The following is a 19788-nucleotide window of genomic DNA, read 5'->3' on the forward strand; positions in this document are numbered from 1 at the left end:
AAACACAGACTTACACTTCGTAGTTCCTGCGTGCGATCCTTCATTTTTCCCCGCCGTGCTGGCCAAAAATACCACTTGAGATGTCCGCTGCGTTCGCGTTTTTATGATTAGCAAATGTCTGGCTCCTGTTTAATTTCCCAGAGATGTAGCAGGTGATTTGGGAAAAAAAAGGGCCGCCCTGTTTCTTCTGTCTCCTCTCTGCGCTATTTCACGCCTTTTCCCCCTTTTCCCTGTTCCTGGTTGTGTGATGGTGGTGGTGTGTCCTCCGTGGCGGTGCAGTGATGCCCCGCAGCGCGCTCTGACTCCAGCACACGAATGCGATTCCGAACGCGGTACTGATGCTGCAAAAAAAAAGAGAGGTGGGGGGAGGGGAGCGATGCAGAGGGCTGGGGATCTTCTGCGCATGCGCATCCGTCTCACTTTACCTGCTGCCCCTCCCCCATTCCGCTCGCTTGCTGTACTGTGCGTCTCCGCAGCGCGTAACTGGCCCACGTTCCCCATCCTAACTAGGGAACTGTAGTTTGTTTTAGGCGGAATCAAAGAGCAGGAGCTTCTTTTAGACCTGATGAAATAATCGATGCGGGATTATTTCAGGCTAATGCGGGAGAATAAAACAGATGGGGCAAACTGAATACTCTCTCAGTAATTATTATATTATATTATGCTGTTATATGTCATTTTATGTTATGTTATATCATATTATTTTGTTTTCTGTTATTTTAAATGATATATTATATTATATTATATTATATTATATTATATTTATTATATTACATTATATTATATTATATCAATATATTATTATATTATATTATATTATATTATATTACATTATATTATATTATATTATATTATATTATATCAATATATTATTATATTATATTATATTATATTATATTATATTATATTATAGTACATGATATTATATTATATTATATCAATATATTATTATATTATATTATATTATATTATATTATATTATATTATATTATATTATATTATATTATATTATATTTATTATATTACATTATATTATATTATATTATATCAATATATTATTATATTATATTATATTATATTATATTACATTATATTATATTATATCAATATATTATTATATTATATTATATTATATTATATTATATTATATTATATCAATATATTATTATATTATATTATATTATATTATAGTACATTGTATTATATTATATTTTATTATATTATAGTACATTATATTATATTATATTATATTATATTTTATTATATTATAGTACATTGTATTATATTATATTATATTATATTATATTATATTATTATATTATATTATATTATATTATAGTACATTATATTATATTACATTATATTATATTATATTATTATATTATATTATATTATATTATATTTTATTATATTATAGTACATTATATTATATTATATTATATTATATTATATTATATTATATTATAGTACATTATATTATATTATATTATTATATTATATTATATTATATTATATTTTATTATATTATAGTACATTATATTATATTATATTATATTATATTATATTATATTATATTATATTATATTATATTATATTATAGAACATTATATTATATTACATTATATTATATTATAGTACATTGTATTATATTATATTATATTATATTATATTACATTATATTATATTATATTATAGTACATTGTATTTTATTATATTATATTATATTATATTATATATTATAGTACATTGTATTATATTATATTATATTATATTACATTATATTATATTACATTATATTATATTACATTATAGTACATTGTATTATATTATATTATATTATATTACATTATATTATATTACATTATATTATATTATATTATATTATATTATATTATATTATATTATATATTATAGTACATTTTATTATATTATATTATATTATATCATATTACATTATATTATATTATATTATATTATAGTACATTGTATTATATTATATTATATTATATTATAGTACATTATATTATATTATATTATATTATAGTATACTATATTATATTATATTAAATTATATTATGTATTATATATGTATATTATATTATGTATATTATATTCAAATGTTAAATATTGTTTTTGAATTAATGTATATTTTTTTCTTGATTAATATAAAATACGTTTTTCATTTTCTACCAAGTCAAAACTATAATCTGAGGGTAATTTATTAATTTAGCTGTAATAAATTACCCATAAAAATGCTGTGTTTTACACAATCGATGTGTTGGGACAACATAAAGGAATTAAGTTAATTTATTTGTTTCTACAAATTTGGGTGGATTAAGCATAAACAATTAAGTTGTCTCAAAAAACTGAAGAATCGTGTTGTTTCAGCTCAATTTAATATGTAGTTTGCACAAGCAACAAACCTTATTTTCGGATTATACAGTAATTCTTTAGGTTAATCTAATGAAAATGTATATTTAAGATTAAAAAAAGATACTAAAGTAAAATATATATTTATTGTCTCTATACTTAACAATATTTTTACTTTATGCGAATGTAATTTTTTTTCTTGACCATAATATTTTTGTTTTAGATTAAATTAAGTTTTATATTTTGAATGCAAAGTTAAATTATACTTTGCGGGAAAAAAAAGCTGTAACAAATTGGTTGGTTCAATGTGTATTTTTTTTCAATGTACGATTAAATTAACTTTAGCATGTTGTTTGTGTTCAGATTTTACAAAATCTTATTTTAACGCATACCTAATGCCACTGAAGATGTTCGTCAGTGAACAGTTCGGCAATAGCACATTACTTGTTGTTAATTTATAAAGGCTTTTAATTAATAAACCTCTCTCAACATCAGTGTTCATGCCTTTTGAAATCATGTCTGCTCAGAATCCTTATTTTTTTTAAGTTATAGGGATGTTTTGGCATAAAACTATGAACTTGAACACAGTGTAAGGAGACTTTCGGTGCGAAGCTTGTGCTTTTCGAGAGGGGGCGCTGTTTAGCTCAGAAAAGGGTAAATATATTTTATTTTTATCCTGCTTTAAAAGCTGTATCATTGTATGTATTAAAAATATCAATTCATATAAACTATATTAAGTTTGCACATACACTGAAAAAAATTATTCAAAGACCATTCCTTGGATTTACTAAATTTTTTTACGTTAAGTGGTTGTAAACAATTCATTTGGGCTGAATTTAAACAAACAAATTAAGTTGAACATTGCTCAATTTAATTTGTTGTTTAAATTCAACACAAATAAATAGTTTGCAACAGTTTTGCATGCAACACTTTTTTCAGTGTATCAAGAATTTTTATACTTTACTTATTATTATTATTATTATTATTATTATTATTATTATTATTATTATTATTATTATTATCATTATTATTAGCGATTGTCATTTTGTCATTCAAAAAAGGTGTCTGGGAGCGCTTTCTTCATGATGTTGGAGTCTTTTGGCATACATTTAACATTTTTAATTTTAATTATTTCAATAAATCAATGATAAAAACATATTTTATCAATAAAAAAATAATTTACAATTAATTTACAATCAATTAAAAAATATATTTACAAATAAATGTCAAGTAATGCACTGGCTAAATTGGGAGCTTTGAAGTAGAAAGTCCAAGCACCATCCAATAATCGTCAATTTACATATAAGTTAGAGAAAAAAATATGCAGTGTAATCCATGTTTTTCCCAACTAATATCAGATGTCCTAATTCATCAGAGTACTTTAAATCTACTTTTCTGGTATTTTTGTGACATTAATTGTAATACTGTTTATTAAAAGTTTAAATATTATTAATTTTTTCCAAACAAAGACTTCATTGCACCCATAATAATTTAAAGGGAAGGACTAAAATATGAACACCAAAGAGACAAAAAATTCAAGAAAGTTTTTTATTCCATAAGTTTTGAAAGCATTATTAGACAGTTTTAAAAAACATTACCAAAGGAAAATACAGGTGAAAGTTCTTAATATGTCTATTGAAATATGTTTTGAGCACTTTGTGGAAAATGAGAAAATACATGTGGTTTAAAATAACTAATTGCAATGTAGATATTGCAAATATCTTTAATTGTATATTCGTTATTAAAAGCCTATTATCAGTTTGTTTTATTTAATTTTTAAAAAATGTATATCAATATATTTTGGGTCAATAATTGTCACAATCTTTTTGGATCCTTGTTTACTTTCATCTCTCTATATGTAAAAGTTTACTATAATATTCTAAAATGAGTGATATTTGTACATTTTTGGAAAATTCTATAAAGTTGAAGAAGAAAAAAGCCTATTATCAGTATTTTACATTAGCTTTATACTGTACACTACCTGACAAAAGTCTTGTCGTCGATCCCTGTTGTAAGAGCAACAAAAAATAACTTGACTTCTAGTTGATTATTTGGAAAAGTGGCAGAAGGTAGATTTTTCTGATGAATCTTCTGTTGAGCTGTATCCCAATCATCACAAATACTGCAGAAGACCTACTGGAACCTGCATGGACTTCAGATTCTTTGGTTTTGTGAAGGAAAAACATGGTTTGTGGTTACATTTATTATGGTGGGATCTGCAGAGTGGATGGCAACATCAACAGTCTGAGGTATCAAGACATTTGTGCTGCCCATTACATTACAAACCACCATATCAAAGATTCTGAAAGGAACCAATGAAGGTCAAGGTGCTCTAGGATTGGCCAGCCCAGTCACCTGACATGAACATTATTGAGCATGTCTGGGGTAAGATGGAGGAGGCATTGAAGATGAATCCAAAGAATCTTGATGAACTCTGGGAGTCCTGCAAGAACGCTTTCTTTGCCATTTCAGATGACTTCATTATTAAGTTAATTGAGTCATTGCAGAGATGTATGGATGCAGACCTCCAAGCTCATGGGAGTCACACACAATATTAACTCATTTTCCACTGCACCATGACTTTATATTCTACACTGTACATTGTTAGTGTTAAGTGACAAGACTTTTGTCTAAGCAAAGTCAGACCTTACTGTCCTAATTAAATCATTAAAAATCAAGGCATAATCATATTTTGTTTAGGTAAATTAAGCATAATCTAGAGAGCTTTGCCTTTCCTATAAGCCACTTCTGATACCAAATGATCAACTAGAAGTCAAGTTATTAATTTTTGTTCCTAAAACTTGGATAGGCGACAAGACTTTTGTCAGGTAGTGTATAACCATTTAATTATTAAAGGAAGGACATATCTCTTCTAGAATCCTTGGATGCTTTAAAGACAATGGGCTTCTCAGTGCCAGAGGGATTGTAATAGTTAAGAACACCATCACCACCCGGCGTAGGAGCGTACTTTTCACAGAAAGACCCTTGAAGACTTGGGCCGCATGTTGCACTGTAGGAGATCAAGAGAGAGCCATGCTTGAACCCAAACCGCTTCTGCACATTGTTGCCTTTTTCTGGGACAACAGCACCTTTTCCCAGTAGGTCATCATCAAACCCGTTGTCACGATCCCACACCTGAAATTGCAAGCTCCTGTAGGAAGAACATGGACATGAAGTCCAGCAGATATTATTCAGATTCAAAGTTTCGACCTGTTTACCTGCATTTTCAGGGGTGCACATAACTTTATTGGTCTGGTACTAAAATGAGAACCTGGAGATGTTGGTTATTGTTTGAAAATGTACTCCTATATACGTTTCTGGAGAGCGTCAAATACGTCCCAAGAGGTAAGTTTTTTTGCAAGTTTGTTTTCCTGAATCCACCTCTGTGTACTCTTTTTGAAATCTCAAATGTCTCTCATGAGTGCCATTCGCGCCTGCAGTTCTCAGGTAAATCCACCAGAGGCAGCTGTCGACTGACTGACCGATCGACTGATACCCCCACCCACCCCTTTCCCTAAATCCAACCAATAGTGTTTTCAAAAGCACCAATTGGCCAGCGCCCACTGCCTTCCCTAAACCCAACCGATAGTGTTTTCAAAAGCACCAATTGGCCAGCGCCCACTGCCGTCCCTAAACCCAACCGATAGGGTTTTCAAAAGCATCAATTGACCATCGTTCAACCACTTCCCTAAACCCAACCGATAGTGTTTTCAAAAGCACCAATTGACGATTGTTCACCCACTTCCCTAACCTAACCGACAGTGTTTTCAAAAGCAATCCAGAAAAAGAAAAGCCCTCACCTGATTTTTATTACGTTTTTAGATTTTACCACATTCTCACCCTGTTATTTACTTATTTTATTTTTTGGCTTTTATTATTGTCTTACCTGCTTTCTGTAAGCCTTCTTTTCTGGACTTGAACCTCGTCGTTGTGGTCAACTCCAAGCCGATGTACGCTGCGAGCCACTGGACAAACTGGTAACAGCGGGAAAACCGTCCATATGGAGGTAAGCGGTTGGCTGCTAGCGCGACAAGGAACAACATCATAACGCCCCATATTGTTCATTTTAAAGACGAAATGCAGCCATACGTACTTCTGGCTACATAATTCACGCTCTCCAGAAATGTATATAGGACTACATTTTCAGAATGAGCCTATGTTGGTTGTTTGGCCCTCACAATGTACCCTTAAATATACTTCAGATTCCTACATGTAGGATCGCATGATCAATTGGTAATTTTACATTTGGCTTGGTTGTCTGGCTCACACCCAAGTTCAATTGACCAGTTTGAGCTTTGGTCGTAAAAAATGTTAAAAATAGGGAATATTATAATACATTATAATATATATTTATACTATGTAAAAATAGGGGAAATTACTGATTTTGCAGTAACCTGGGTAACAAGGTTTCTGAATGCCAACAGTGCTGGTATGCAAAATCGATTCTCTAGCGCCATAGCTGGGCTCTTGTTTATAAATGTGGCATATGCACAAAATCAGTCTGATCTCACGAGAAAACATGACTATTTTATATTTTGTCCATTTGGTGGCTAATTCATACGAGTTCGAGTTCAGTTGTAGGAAAATTAGATTTTTAAAAGGAGGCGAGCCACCAAACCCCGCCCCTAAACCCAACCGTCACTGGTGGAAAATAATAATAATAATAATAATAATAATAATAATAATAATAATAATAATAATAATAATAATAATAATAATAATAATAATAATAATAATAATAATAATACATTTTATTTATATAGCGCCTTTCCAGAGCTTAAGGACACTTTACAAAGAATGTAACAAAAAGAGATAGTACAAGTAGATATTGAAAGAAACAGTAAACAAACAGAGACAACATTAGATACATAAACACACAGGAAGTCAAATATAACAAACTGGAAATACAAAACAAGACTTAAGAGACAAATAAACAGAGTGCAGGTGGAACAAATAAAGTGGTCAGTTTGTCAGATCAGAAGTGAAGCATTCAGAAAACAAGTGAGTTTAAAGGAAAGATTTGAATTCTGACATATTATTAATTGGATGAGCAAATCGGACTAAATTGTATAAATGAGATTGTACGTATTGTGTATGAATTGTACGAATAGTGTTGCACAAAACAGGGGTGGAAACATGCATATGCCACTTCCCACGCAAAAGTTTTGATCCATAAAAACCAAACGTGACGGGAGAATGTGTGCACCTGTAAGTAAACCCTAAGTAAACATATTTGACTTAAATAGTAACTTGATTGAACCACTTTAAAGCATTACATGAGCTATAATCATAAGTAAAATATTTGCATTTTATTCTGGCGTGTTTCCTTTTACACTGTAAAAAGTGATTTGTTAAGTTTACTTAATTGAATTAAGGCAACGAATTTACACTAATAAATTAGGTAATTTTGACAGAATGTTGTGGGACTGCTATACAAGAGTTATTATTATGGATTATAGGTGGCGAAATTTAGCGTTTTTTTTATTTTAGCATTTTTTAAAAAACCTAACGGTAAAACACAAACAATGTTATGAATATTTTAAAACATATGGTTGTTTGTTGTAAAACTTTGTTATAATGACAAAAATACTAATTTGTGCATCTCTTTACATCCGTGTGCAGCCATGCTGCTGTTGTAGATGGTGTATTCTGGGAAATTTTATAACCCCTTAGTTTTGAGTGTGGTCCTGAAAAATCTCCATTTCAAGGGCTATCTAGCCCTTCCCCTTAGCCCTACGCCTTAAAACTAAAGAAAATTGGGACACCCCTACCCCTTCATGTGAACGCACAAAACGAGGGGTAGAGGAAAGGGGAAGAGCTAAGGGGTAGAATTGATATTGGGCCTTAATATTTCTGAAGTGGGCTTGGTGACATCTGCCAAAAAGAAAAGCAATTTTATAAGCACATTAATGTGCAGCAATGAATCATTCACAATTACACCAGGAACATGTAATTAGAAAGTAAACTGGATAAATGTTGATTTTTATGTTTGCACCCTGCTGGGTGACAGAAAAAGGCAACGAGTTCCAATTTTTGCAAACATCTTAAATTTGATTTCCTCTTTTTAACCCGACCACCTTGCTCCCACAGTGATGTTAGAGTCCAATGGACTCATGGGAACTGGAGTCCATGCTCTACAGAAGCCCCCAATCAAGTATGTTTCACTTTTCGTTCGGTTGTTTGCATTATTTGTGTGTATCTTGTTTTTTTTTTCAAAGTTGTCAATCATTTCTTCACCTTTCTTCATTCTGTGATGTGCAGTTTCTACCTGCCATCATTGTTACCATGCAGAAAACTGTAGAAACAAAAGGGATCAAATGAATTGCATCTCGTATCTACTGTACCTTAACAACCGGAGCTGCGCAGTACTGCAGCGGGGAGGCCCACCCTTAATGAATTACCCCCTTTGCATGTGTTGCATATTACAAATGATGGACTAATGAAGTAGAAGTAATTATTGCTTAGGTTGAGTCACATTTACTTTGGCTATATAAATTTAATTCATTTAGTCCCTTGTTTAACAGGGATTGCCGCAGTGGAATGAACCGCCAATTCATCCGGCAAATGTTTTATGCAGCGGATGCCCTTCCAGCCACAACGCATTACTGGGAAACACCCATACACTCTTGCATTCACACACACTCATAGACTACGGCCAATTTACTTCATATAGCGCACATCTTTGGACTGTGAGGGAAGCACCCGGAGGAAACTCATGCGAACAGGGGGAGAACATGCAAACTCCACACAGAAGCGCCAACTGACCCAGCTGGGACTCAAACCAGCAACCTTCTTGCTGTGAGGCGACAGAGCTAACCACTGAGTCACCATGCCACCTATTAAGTTTAGTTAACTTCAATTGAAACTGTGATCTGAGGAAATGGTGCTAGTAAAGTTGTCTTGAACTAGGAAGGTTCTTTCGGCTTACTCTCTGATTTATCAGGGGTTGCCACAGTGGAAGAAACCACCAATTACTCTGGCACTTGCTTTTAAGCGGCGGATCTTTTAGGAAGGTTTCTATGGAAAGTTTTATAAATGAGATCATTCTAATCGCGTATGTGCATCAGTTATGTCCACCCCTGAAGACTAAAATCTGAAGACTACAATTACGCAAAAACCACCATCATAATCACTCACGCTCTTTTAGTCAGATCCACAGTGCCGAACTCTGCACGAAAGTTCCACTGAGGAAAGTTGTTGTTCCAGATCACAGGGGTCTGCGCCGTGTGGCCGCCGTAGAAGACTTTAACATAACCGTCTGTTTTAGAGAAGATGTCTCCCCATAATCCTGCAGCACTCACCACGTTGACGGTCAATGTAGCGACTCCTGGATTGTTCGGGCAGCAGTTGCTATTGACATTTACATGCCCGTTGCATTTGCACGCGCAATTGCGTTCACGCTTTCCCACTTTGCAGTTGCGAGGACATGCAGTTGATATGGCGTATTTGGTGATGTATTTGCTGATGGCTTGTTGTAGACTGCTTCTTCTAGCGGAGTCGTTTCTCACGAGCATATGCAACGAGCTCAAAGTGTAGGACACCACTCCAGGGATTTTCTTAAGTGACCCGAGCCATGTGCCGTAACCACTGACGTTGCTCGGAGTGAATAGGATGTCCTGCTGCTCACCGTTGCCGCCGAGTATTTCAGTGACTCGGTCAGAAAAGCTGGCGCTGAAGCTGTTGGCTCTTTCCAGTTTCTTTTGTTGGGATTTGCAGTAGGCTGCTTGCCCGCTCACCTGCACGCCCTTTATTACGCCAGATGCCTCCGCCGATAAGCAGTTGCTCACGTCGTTGGCCGATAGACCTTTCATGGAAACCTCGCAGGTCTTCAGAGCAGTTGTGGACTTCACACGGCCACCCAGGTCGACACTTCGCAAGAAGTGGGTACCGTAGATTGAGATGAAGTGGTTGTACGCACTTTCTGATTTACTGTCGAATTTAGCAGGAAGTGAACTAATGGAGCCAGCGAATTCTTTGGTTAGTGGAGGACGAGCATGAAGACGAAATCTGATGAATTAAGAGAAAAGATAAATGTTAGTCGGAACACATTGCATGTGATATGAAAGACACTTGTGACTTTAAAGTCACGAAACCAACATTTTTTTTGAGATGTTGACAGTCATACACTGCTCAAAACACTATAAGGAAAATTGGTTGTTTTTGCGTTTGCAAATTCGTTCTTCCGGTTTAAAAAGAAATTTTGAAGCTACGTCACAGCGATGAGATCCTCGCGTGAATTCTAGCGTGGAAAGTCGATGTCTGTACCGGCTGGTGCAGCGTCTTCGAGCTTTCAGCATTAATTCATGAGAAAGACTTGGTTCAAACTAATCAGCGCGCTCTATTGTATATGAAGGGCAACTTCATTAACACGCATGATAGCTTTGAAGACTGTTTTTACCTGTTGCAGTGCTCAGACGGCAGAGAAATGAAATGTTGTGTTACCAACCGAAATTAAAATAAGTGGAAGAAGAAGAATTGTTTGAAGACACGTAGGAGTGGGCGATATGACCTAAAATTAATATTACAGTATTTTTCATCTTTTGAACGGTGACGGTATAATATCATGGTATTACTTTCAATAGCAAAATAATATACATCTCAAGGAAGAACGGACAAAAGAAAGTCTCACTTCTATCGCTCTTTAAAAGTTTTGGTTTGGGTCATTGTAAATGCTCAGTCTCGTTATGAGCTGATCTTCATTTCTCTGTGTTGGTGGAATAAAGCAGGCGAGTCAGCCGCACCAATTTATGAGCAGACAGAGCAGGATTCTCATGATGACCACCAGCGCAATTCCGCTCTTTGTTATGAGCCGTAGTTTCAGTGTAAACTTAGTAAAGGCGAGTTTCTTTGGCGATGATGTGTACAGTGTTAGATTTTATATTTAGCGGACATTTGCGCTGAACACGCGGTGAATGCAACGCATCGAGATTCGAGAAAGCACTCGATTGATCTCAGCTGGCGGATCAACATTTACCTCATGTCATGATCGCTGTCATCTGCGCCATTATTATTATTATAACTTTAGGTGAGGTTTGCAAATCTGTGCACTTTTCACTCTTCAGCCGTTTGCATTTTCTGCAGTAACAAAAGCTCCCTGTTATCTGACAGCGGGAAGCGTTGAGTGACTGACAGCTAATATGAACCAATACAGCAGCAGGGTAGAGCGATTCAGCAAGTTTTTAGAGAAAATCAAATCAGATTGCACTACAACCATTATATTCAGACACACAAATGCTCCCAAATATATTATGAGGGCGCATAGATTAAATTTTGGGCGCTCATGCGACCAAAATGGTTGCAATTTCGAGCCCTGTAGTATAAGGACATGTATTCAGACCACAACTGAACGTTTGAAGAAAATTGAATGCCTTATTATTTAGAATTAGCTATTATTGATGTAAATGCAGCCGTTCAAGGCGCATAATTGATTTATTACGGTATTGACGGTATTAGAAAATCCATGTCGTGGCGCAATGTCACACCGGTGATGACTATGACACCGGTGTACCGCCCACCCCTAAAGACACGGGTCATCAGTGTTGTGTTTCTAAATGTGCTGCAACGAAGTTTTTGTTTTCAATTCCCTGCTATGAGAGCACAGCTCAGTGCTCTGCTCTGCTAACTCTGCTTACACGTGACAAAATTAAGTTTGTAAGGAGCATTTTTTTATCCAAGAGCTTTTCACGTCTGGAAATGGTGAAATCCGGATTTGCCGCTCGTCTCCTTTTAAAAAAGACGCGGCTCCAGTTGGTGTTGATTGTCCTGTCTCTACAGATTTGGTAAATGTATGATCAGTGTCTTTGTTTGTTTATTCAGAGGCAAAGTTAGTTTGTGTCGTCAGCAGTACTCTTTCAGTTTTTAAAGACATACCTTAGTCAAAATGATTTAGTTACTAAGTTTACTGCAAACAATAGCCTCATTTGATGCATTTGCAACATGTTTTCCACAGAATCTAAAACTGAACGTCACACATGAAAGTTTCTGACTGTACCACAGTCATTAATATTTAATGAGCTGAGCACTGTTTTGTTTATGATTGATTTTCTGTTGCTAAACTACTCTGTAATATTCTATAATAGTACGTTTCACAGCAAAATTCAAGGTTTATGCAAAATGACTTTAAAGTAAGTCATTGTAAACTGCATTTAGATAAATAAAAAATACTGTTTAAAAAAGCGACTTTCAAACCAAGCAGCTTTTCTATTGGTAAATGTGGCAAATTCATATGGCAAACCTAAACATGAGCAATTTTTTTGACCATAATGCAAAATTCTAAGTCATGGAAAATAGTGCCAGAAGAAAATTCCACACAGCGACGCTAAATGTGAGGTAGTTGAGGTATTGAAACTTTCTCTATGTTTGGTTTTGTTTTGTTTTTTGAGATTTTTTACTTTACCAGATTGGTACAAAACATAGTAAAGGTTTTGTCACATGCTGTGTGAACACTAAAAATGTAGTACACATGATTCAAAAAGATTCAATTGTTCTGAAAAAAGAAAAGGAATATTTACCGAAAGCATAGTTTTTGAGATATCAACATCAAATTTGGACCTTAATTTTATTTAAATATCCAAGGGGTTGTTTAGTAAAAATTTAAGAACAATCTAATACAACAAATTTACCACAAATCCCTTTTAAACACAACATAATAAATCCAATCATTTATTTAGCTGAAATAAAAATATATATATTGACTATCATGAAAGAATCTCCAATGTTAAAGGGATAGTTCACCCAAAAATAAAAATTCTGCTTTTTTTAAAAAAAACTCGCCCTTCACTTGTTTCAAACCAGTTTAAAGTTCTTTCATCTGCTGAACACAAAAGAAAATATTTTTTAAAAAGCTGGAAACTTGTAACTTGTTGACTTTCATAAGTGTTTTTCCTACTATGGATGACAATGGTTATAGCTGTTCAACATTCTTCAAAATATCTTCTTTTGTGTTCAACAGAAGAAAGAAACTCAAGATTTGGAATTAATAAAAGGTGAGTAAATAATTAGTGCATAATTTGAGGGTGATTTAGTTATCTCAACAGCCAAAGGTAAAAACTATACACAAAACACACAAACACCAGGACTTCTGAATAATAGCGACAGGAGTAGGTGTGACTTGTATAGGAGCAACTTGTCTTCAGACGCATAGCTCTTTGCAAACCAATCTGAACTGGAATGAATGTGTGCCACTTGCATTACTTAAAAAACTGAGTTGAAACCTGATTAACTTATTAAATTAAATTAAAGCAACATGAAATATTTGCTGTCTTGATTATATTTTTACAATGTAACTAACATGAACAAATACTGTAATTAATGTATCGTTCATTGTTTGTTCATGGTAGTAAACGCATTAGCTACATTGTTAACGATTTTTGAAAATGACAGTATTTAACTGTAATATAAACTGTATTTTACTGCAGGATAGTTATGCGGTATGTTACTGTATTTTAAAGTTGCATTGTGAAAATTACTGTATATGTTACAGTAAAGGTAAACATATAGCAAGATAAATGGTGCTGTAAATACAGTATTTTTGCTTGTCCAATCTTACAATATTAACACAACTTGGCCTATTGCAACCTTATTGTAAAGTCAAAACACTAGAGCTTCTGAATAATAGCGACAGGAGTAGGTGTGACTTGTATAGGAGCACTTGTCTTCAGACGCATAGCTCTTTGCAAATTGATCCGATCTGATATGAATGAGTGCCACTTGCATAACTTAAAAAATTGAGTTGAAACCTGATTAACTTATTAAATTAAATTAAAGCAACATGAAATATTTGCTGTCTTAATTATATTTTTTACAGTGTAACTAACATGAACAAATACTGTAATTAATGTATCGTTCATTTTTGTTCATGGTAGTAAACGCATTAGCTACATTGTTAACGATTTTTGAAAATGACAGTATTTAACTGTAATATAAACTGTATTTTACTGCAGGATAATTATGCGGTATGTTACTGTATTTTAAATTTGCATTGTGAAAATTACTGTATATGTTACAGTAATGGTATACATATAGCAAGATAAATGGTGCTGTAAATACAGTATTTTTGTTAATACAACATTACAATCTTAATACAACACAGCCTTATTGTAAAGTCAAAACACCAGGACTTACGAATAATAGCGGCAGGAGAAGGTGTGACTTGTGTAGGAGTACTTGTCTTTAGACGCGTGGCTCCTGGCGAAGCGAGCTGATTTGGAATGAGTGCCACCCACAGCGACACCAGCCACCATCGGGACACTTAACCCAACCTTCCAGCTCAAACTGGCAGCACTGGTGGTGTCCTCCATTACCGAGCTGGCCGATTCATACACTTTGGCGGCGAGGCTGCGGCGGCACTGCACCTTGATGCGCCAGTCGATCACAGAAACGGGCAACTTCTGCTTCTGGTTGAGAAGCTTGTTGTCACAGGCAGTGCAGTTGCCGTGATCGCCGCCGCTCATGTAGTTGCGCACATCCACCACAAACGCTCCGGTGGTCTTCATCTGCACGATGTTGAAGCCTTCGCCGACTAGATTATGCCCTGGGACGAAGGGAAGCTTCTCGCACTCGGTGCTGGCGACCGATTCACAACCGAAGGCAAAGGGAAGAGAGAAGAGCAACAGAAGGAGAGCCATTCTGAAAGAGTTGAACAAGATAATTTACAACCAATCTGTAATTCTAGCATTAATAGAATTACACCGGTTACCAGTGAACCAAAGGATAGGTTTTAGGACTCTTATATTAGTTTATATGGCACTACGTAACCTGACAGCGTCTTACATTCCTGGCTGTTTGTTAAGACCAGGGGTGTCCAAACTCCATCCTGGAGGGCCGTTGTCCTGCAGGTTTTAGCTCCAACTTGCCTCAACACACCTACAAGGATGTTTCTAGAAAGCCTAGTAAGAGCTTAATTAGCTAGCCCAGGTGTGTATGATTGGGGTTGGAACTAAATTTTGCAGGACACCGCCCCTCCAGGACCAAGTTTGGACACTCCTGGTCAAGACATACCCCAAGCCGATTGTTACGCTCATCAAGTGCTGGACTTTCATAATGTCACACTGTAAATCTAAGGCAATATAGGCTCATTCTGAAAACGTACCCCTGTATACATTTTTGGAGATTTGGTGAATTATGTAGACAGAGGGACGTATGGCTGCATTTCGTCTTTAAAACGTACGATACGGGGCGGTATGACGCCGTTCGCGATTACAAGCTGACCGCTTACTTCTATATGGACGGCTTTCTCGCTGTTACCAGTTTGCTCAGTAGCTCGCCACGTACATCGGCAGACTTGAGACGCAGAGAGGAGTTGACCACAATGACGGGTTCGAGTCTGGTGAAGAACAGTTCCAGAAAGCAGGTAAAACAAAAATAAAAGCCAAAAAAATAAAACAAACATGTAAATAACAGGGTGAGAATGTGGTAAAATCTGAAAGCGTGGTGAAAATCAGGCTTGGGCTTTTCTTTTTCTGAATTGCTTTTGAAAACTGTTGGTTGTTTTTAAGAAAAGGGGTGATCGGGTCAATCGGTGCTTTAGAAAAAAACTATTGGTTGGGTTTAGGAAAGGAGGAGGGTGGGTCAGTCGATCAGTCGGTTGACAGCGGCCTCGGGTGGATTTATGCGAGAACGGCAGGCATAAATGGCGCTCGCGAGAGAAATATGAGATCTCAGAAAGTATACACAGCGGCCTCTAGTGGATTTGTGAAAACAAAAACTGCAAAAAATGTAGCTCCTGGGACGTATTTGGCGCTCTCCAGAAAAATATATAGGGGTACGTTTTCAGAATGAGCCTAACACGATCTGGCAGCACCTCTTTTACTCACTATGCTCCATAATTTGTATTTGTCTCCCAAAAGAAGTGAAAGAATTCCCTAGTTTTCCTGTTTTTGAGAAGCGTGTTAAGACAGTCCTTTTCAAAAATTGCCTACGAATTTAATAATATGTGTATTTTATGTATATGTATATTGTCTGTGTGTCTATTGTGCATTCATCTAAGTATATGTTTGTTGTTTAATTTGTTCTATTTGTTCATACATTTCTTTTTTGTAATTGTTTAATTGTTAATTTAATTTATATTTTACCTAAAACTGATGTTGTTCTTCATAATTGTATGTGAAGCACTTTGAGTTACGTGTATAGGAAAAGTGCTATACAAATAAAACTATTATTATTATTATTATTATTATTATTATTATTATTATTATTATTATTATTATTGTTATTATTATCATTAATATTATTGTTAATTAAACTGTAAACTGTAAGAATCTAATGTAATAAAATGTTAATGTAATAATTGATTATGTATTAATGTTCCTACACTGTAAAAATATCTTTTAATTTACAGGTAATTGACTATTGTTGATATTTTAGTAGTTTGAGACAAGATAATGTTTAGGAAAAACATCCAGAGAACATAGTGTGTAAAATAACAGAAAATGTACTGTCAGCTTATTACAAGGTTTTTGTAGCGTAATATACAACACCGACCCAGACAGTATATCACTTTAAACTATTAAAAATGTCAATCAAAGTCACCTTTTCAAACTTTTCAACATCAAAAGCGTTTGAAGGAAAAATCAAGGTCCCATAATGCAATTCAAAAACAAAAATAAGTGAGGAAAAAAAACATAAATTACAAAATATGGAAAACTGAAAAAATAAAATAAAAATACACACAGTGCCAAGAATTTGCACACTTAAGATACACTCTGCAAAACGATATGACAAAATTCATGACAACAAATGTTTTTATGCTACTTGAACTAATTTTAACCAGTTAATCAGGTTTCAACTAAATACTTTTACTTAAAGTTTAACTTAATTTTAATCTGTTTCACTGATGTCATTTGATTCAACTAAAAGCTTTTAGGCGGCAACAAGAATTTTTTTACGGTGAAAAATGTCTTCACATTATGCTGTTAAAAGATGCTACATCCTAACACAAATCTATTAATGTATCTTTATAAATTTAAGTGGATTGAACTAAAACAATTAAGTTGTCCCCCAAAACACTTCAGAATTGTGTTGTTTCAACTAATTTTAAATTAAGTAGTTTGAACAAGCTACAAGTCTTTTTTTGAGTGTACACTGTAAAAAATCCTGGATTCCTCACAATTATGTCATGTTGTCTCAACCCAAATCTATTAAGTTGTCTTAATAGTTTTAAAAAATGTAAGTTCATTGAACATAAAACAATTTAGTTGAGATCATTTTAAATGAGTAGTTTAAACAAGCAGCAAAAATATATATTTTTGGAGTGTATATGTCTGGATAAAAAAAAAAACAAGATTTGCACACTCAAAATAGACTGTAAAAAAGTGATATGACAAAAAGTCACGACAACAAATGTTTTCATGCTACTTGAACTATTTTTAACCAATTAAATACTTTTAATTAAACAAAGATTAACTTAATATTTTAGTCAGTTTGACTGATGTGAGTTGAGTTGGCTAGAAACGTTCATTTGATTCAACTAATTGATTCAAAATTGTACTGTGAAAAATATCCTTACATTACACTGTCAAAAATGCTGTGTTGCACACAATTCCTTCATGTTGTCCCAACACAAATCTATTAATGTGTCTTTACAAATTTAAATGGATTTAACATAAAACAATTAAGCTGTCCCAAAAAAACTCAAGAATTAGTTTCAACTCATTTTAAATAAGTAGTTTTAACAAGCAGCAAAAGTAATTTTTTGAGTCTATATAACAAAATGTCAAACTGAATAGTTACATCTTAAAGCACAAGTACAAATACATTAGACAACATTATTGGCCTTGTTTATAATTTCCCAAGTGCTGTTTAAAGGACTTTTTAAAACACAATAGCTTTAATAAGTAATTTCTAATAGCTTGCTTCGGTGACACTTTTAATAATCCTCATGCTTGTAATGATTTATAATGACTTATAATCAAGCATAATTAGTTAATAACATAATTGTGCAACAAACCTTATATTGTATTATAATGATAGCTACCTTTATATTAGTGTTTTTAGTACTTTTTAATAGCGATGAGATTTATTAGTCATGTTAGTTATTAGGATTTTATTAGTCATGATTGTATTGTTATGCTATATTTACAGACTCTTTAGTAAGTTCACAAATGTTGTGTCTTTTTTATTATTCCAGACAAACTAAAATAAATCTTCCTCAAGAATAAAAATATGGTAGGAAATACTGTGCAAAAAGATTCTTTAAACATCAAGTTTCACATATCATCACATTTCACAGTAGGTCTAATAATCTTATCTTCAAATTATCCACTAATTTTGAAGTTGCAATTATCAACTAATCTACTTAGTTGTGTCTTATATTTAATAATTATGGTTGTGCTGTTGCTCTTTTAAGAATATGAAGGCTTTCATTTTCCGGTTTATGGATCTCTGAAAATTTTACAGGTCAAAAACGATGCCACATTAAAGTTACCTGATATTAAAAATGCATAATTAATTCTACATTATTGCAGTAATACTATAATAATACTGCATTAACACTGCAATACACTGAAAAAAATGATTCAAAGCTGATTCCTTGGATTTACTACATTTTTTCTTAAGTTAAGTGGTTGTAAACAATTTATTTGGGCTGAATTTGAACGAACAAATGAAGTTGAACATTACTTAATTTGATTTGTTTGTTTAAATTCAACCCACATCAATTCAATTATCTGCAAAAATTAATTGTTTTCAGTGTACATTAATGCTAAAAACAGACTCTTTTTCATGTTTCACATATAATAATGAGATAAATTGATGCTATCTCTCAAATAATTACATGCGTAGACTGGGAAAATCAAAAGCTTTTCTCTTGATATGTGAATTTATTTTTAATTAATCTCAAGCGTGTAAGGGGTTGAAAAATTGTGTCCGTGGTCAAATTGAAACAGGTGAATAGTCATTAAAAACACCTACTAATTAAATACACACAACTCCAGCAGAAGTTCATATCGATTAAACCACATTAAACAATCATATTAAGTACATTAGTGATTTTCTAAGTCATGACAAGTTATGAAATCTGCACATATTAGCACATAGATTGTAAAATTCCTCCAATACAAAATATAAAAACCAACAAATGAAGAATGCAATTAATATTTACCTAGATGAGACGTTTCTCAGAACCGCCTTGGTAGGGGATGTGAGACGATTCAGTTAAATAACCACATAAAAAGAGCAGACTCAGAAACACCAGTTTTGTTGCCTTCACGCTCTCCTCCCACTACGCTAACACAAACAAACACACTTCACTTTTTTTATGAAATAGTATGTAACATCTTTATGGGTATTAAATAATTCTTCAATGTCTTAATTTTTATGCAACCAACATTTCTAGTCAAGAAGAGTTCTTCACACTGTTTCATCTTGTTTTCCATTATAAATATGTAAGGATTCATAAATCATACATTTACTTAAGAAGCA

The 19788-nt window shown here is 33.5% G+C and overlaps 1 protein-coding gene and 1 long non-coding RNA gene across 2 annotated transcripts in view; both read right to left on the minus strand.

The window, feature by feature from the left end:
* Positions 1 to 330, minus strand: part of LOC130246791 (uncharacterized) — a 58874-nt gene extending 58544 nt beyond the window's left edge. The window contains exon 1 of the long non-coding RNA XR_008839463.1: positions 15 to 330. This is a non-coding gene — a long non-coding RNA (uncharacterized LOC130246791). The remainder of the gene's footprint in view (positions 1 to 14) is intronic.
* A 3795-nt stretch (positions 331 to 4125) lies between these two features.
* prf1.3 (perforin 1.3) lies at positions 4126 to 19518 on the minus strand. Its single transcript, XM_056479923.1, has 4 exons — positions 19469 to 19518; positions 14494 to 14997; positions 9508 to 10377; positions 4126 to 5521 (listed from the first exon to the last, which is right to left on the minus strand). The coding sequence occupies exons 2-4, from the start codon at positions 14994 to 14996 to the stop codon at positions 5221 to 5223; spliced, it is 1674 nt and encodes a 557-aa protein (XP_056335898.1). The 5' UTR covers position 14997; positions 19469 to 19518; the 3' UTR covers positions 4126 to 5220.
* Between the last annotated feature and the right edge of the window lie 270 nt (positions 19519 to 19788).

The sequence above is a fragment of the Danio aesculapii genome, chromosome 19 (assembly GCF_903798145.1).
Source record: "Danio aesculapii chromosome 19, fDanAes4.1, whole genome shotgun sequence".
Taxonomy (NCBI): domain Eukaryota; kingdom Metazoa; phylum Chordata; class Actinopteri; order Cypriniformes; family Danionidae; genus Danio; species Danio aesculapii.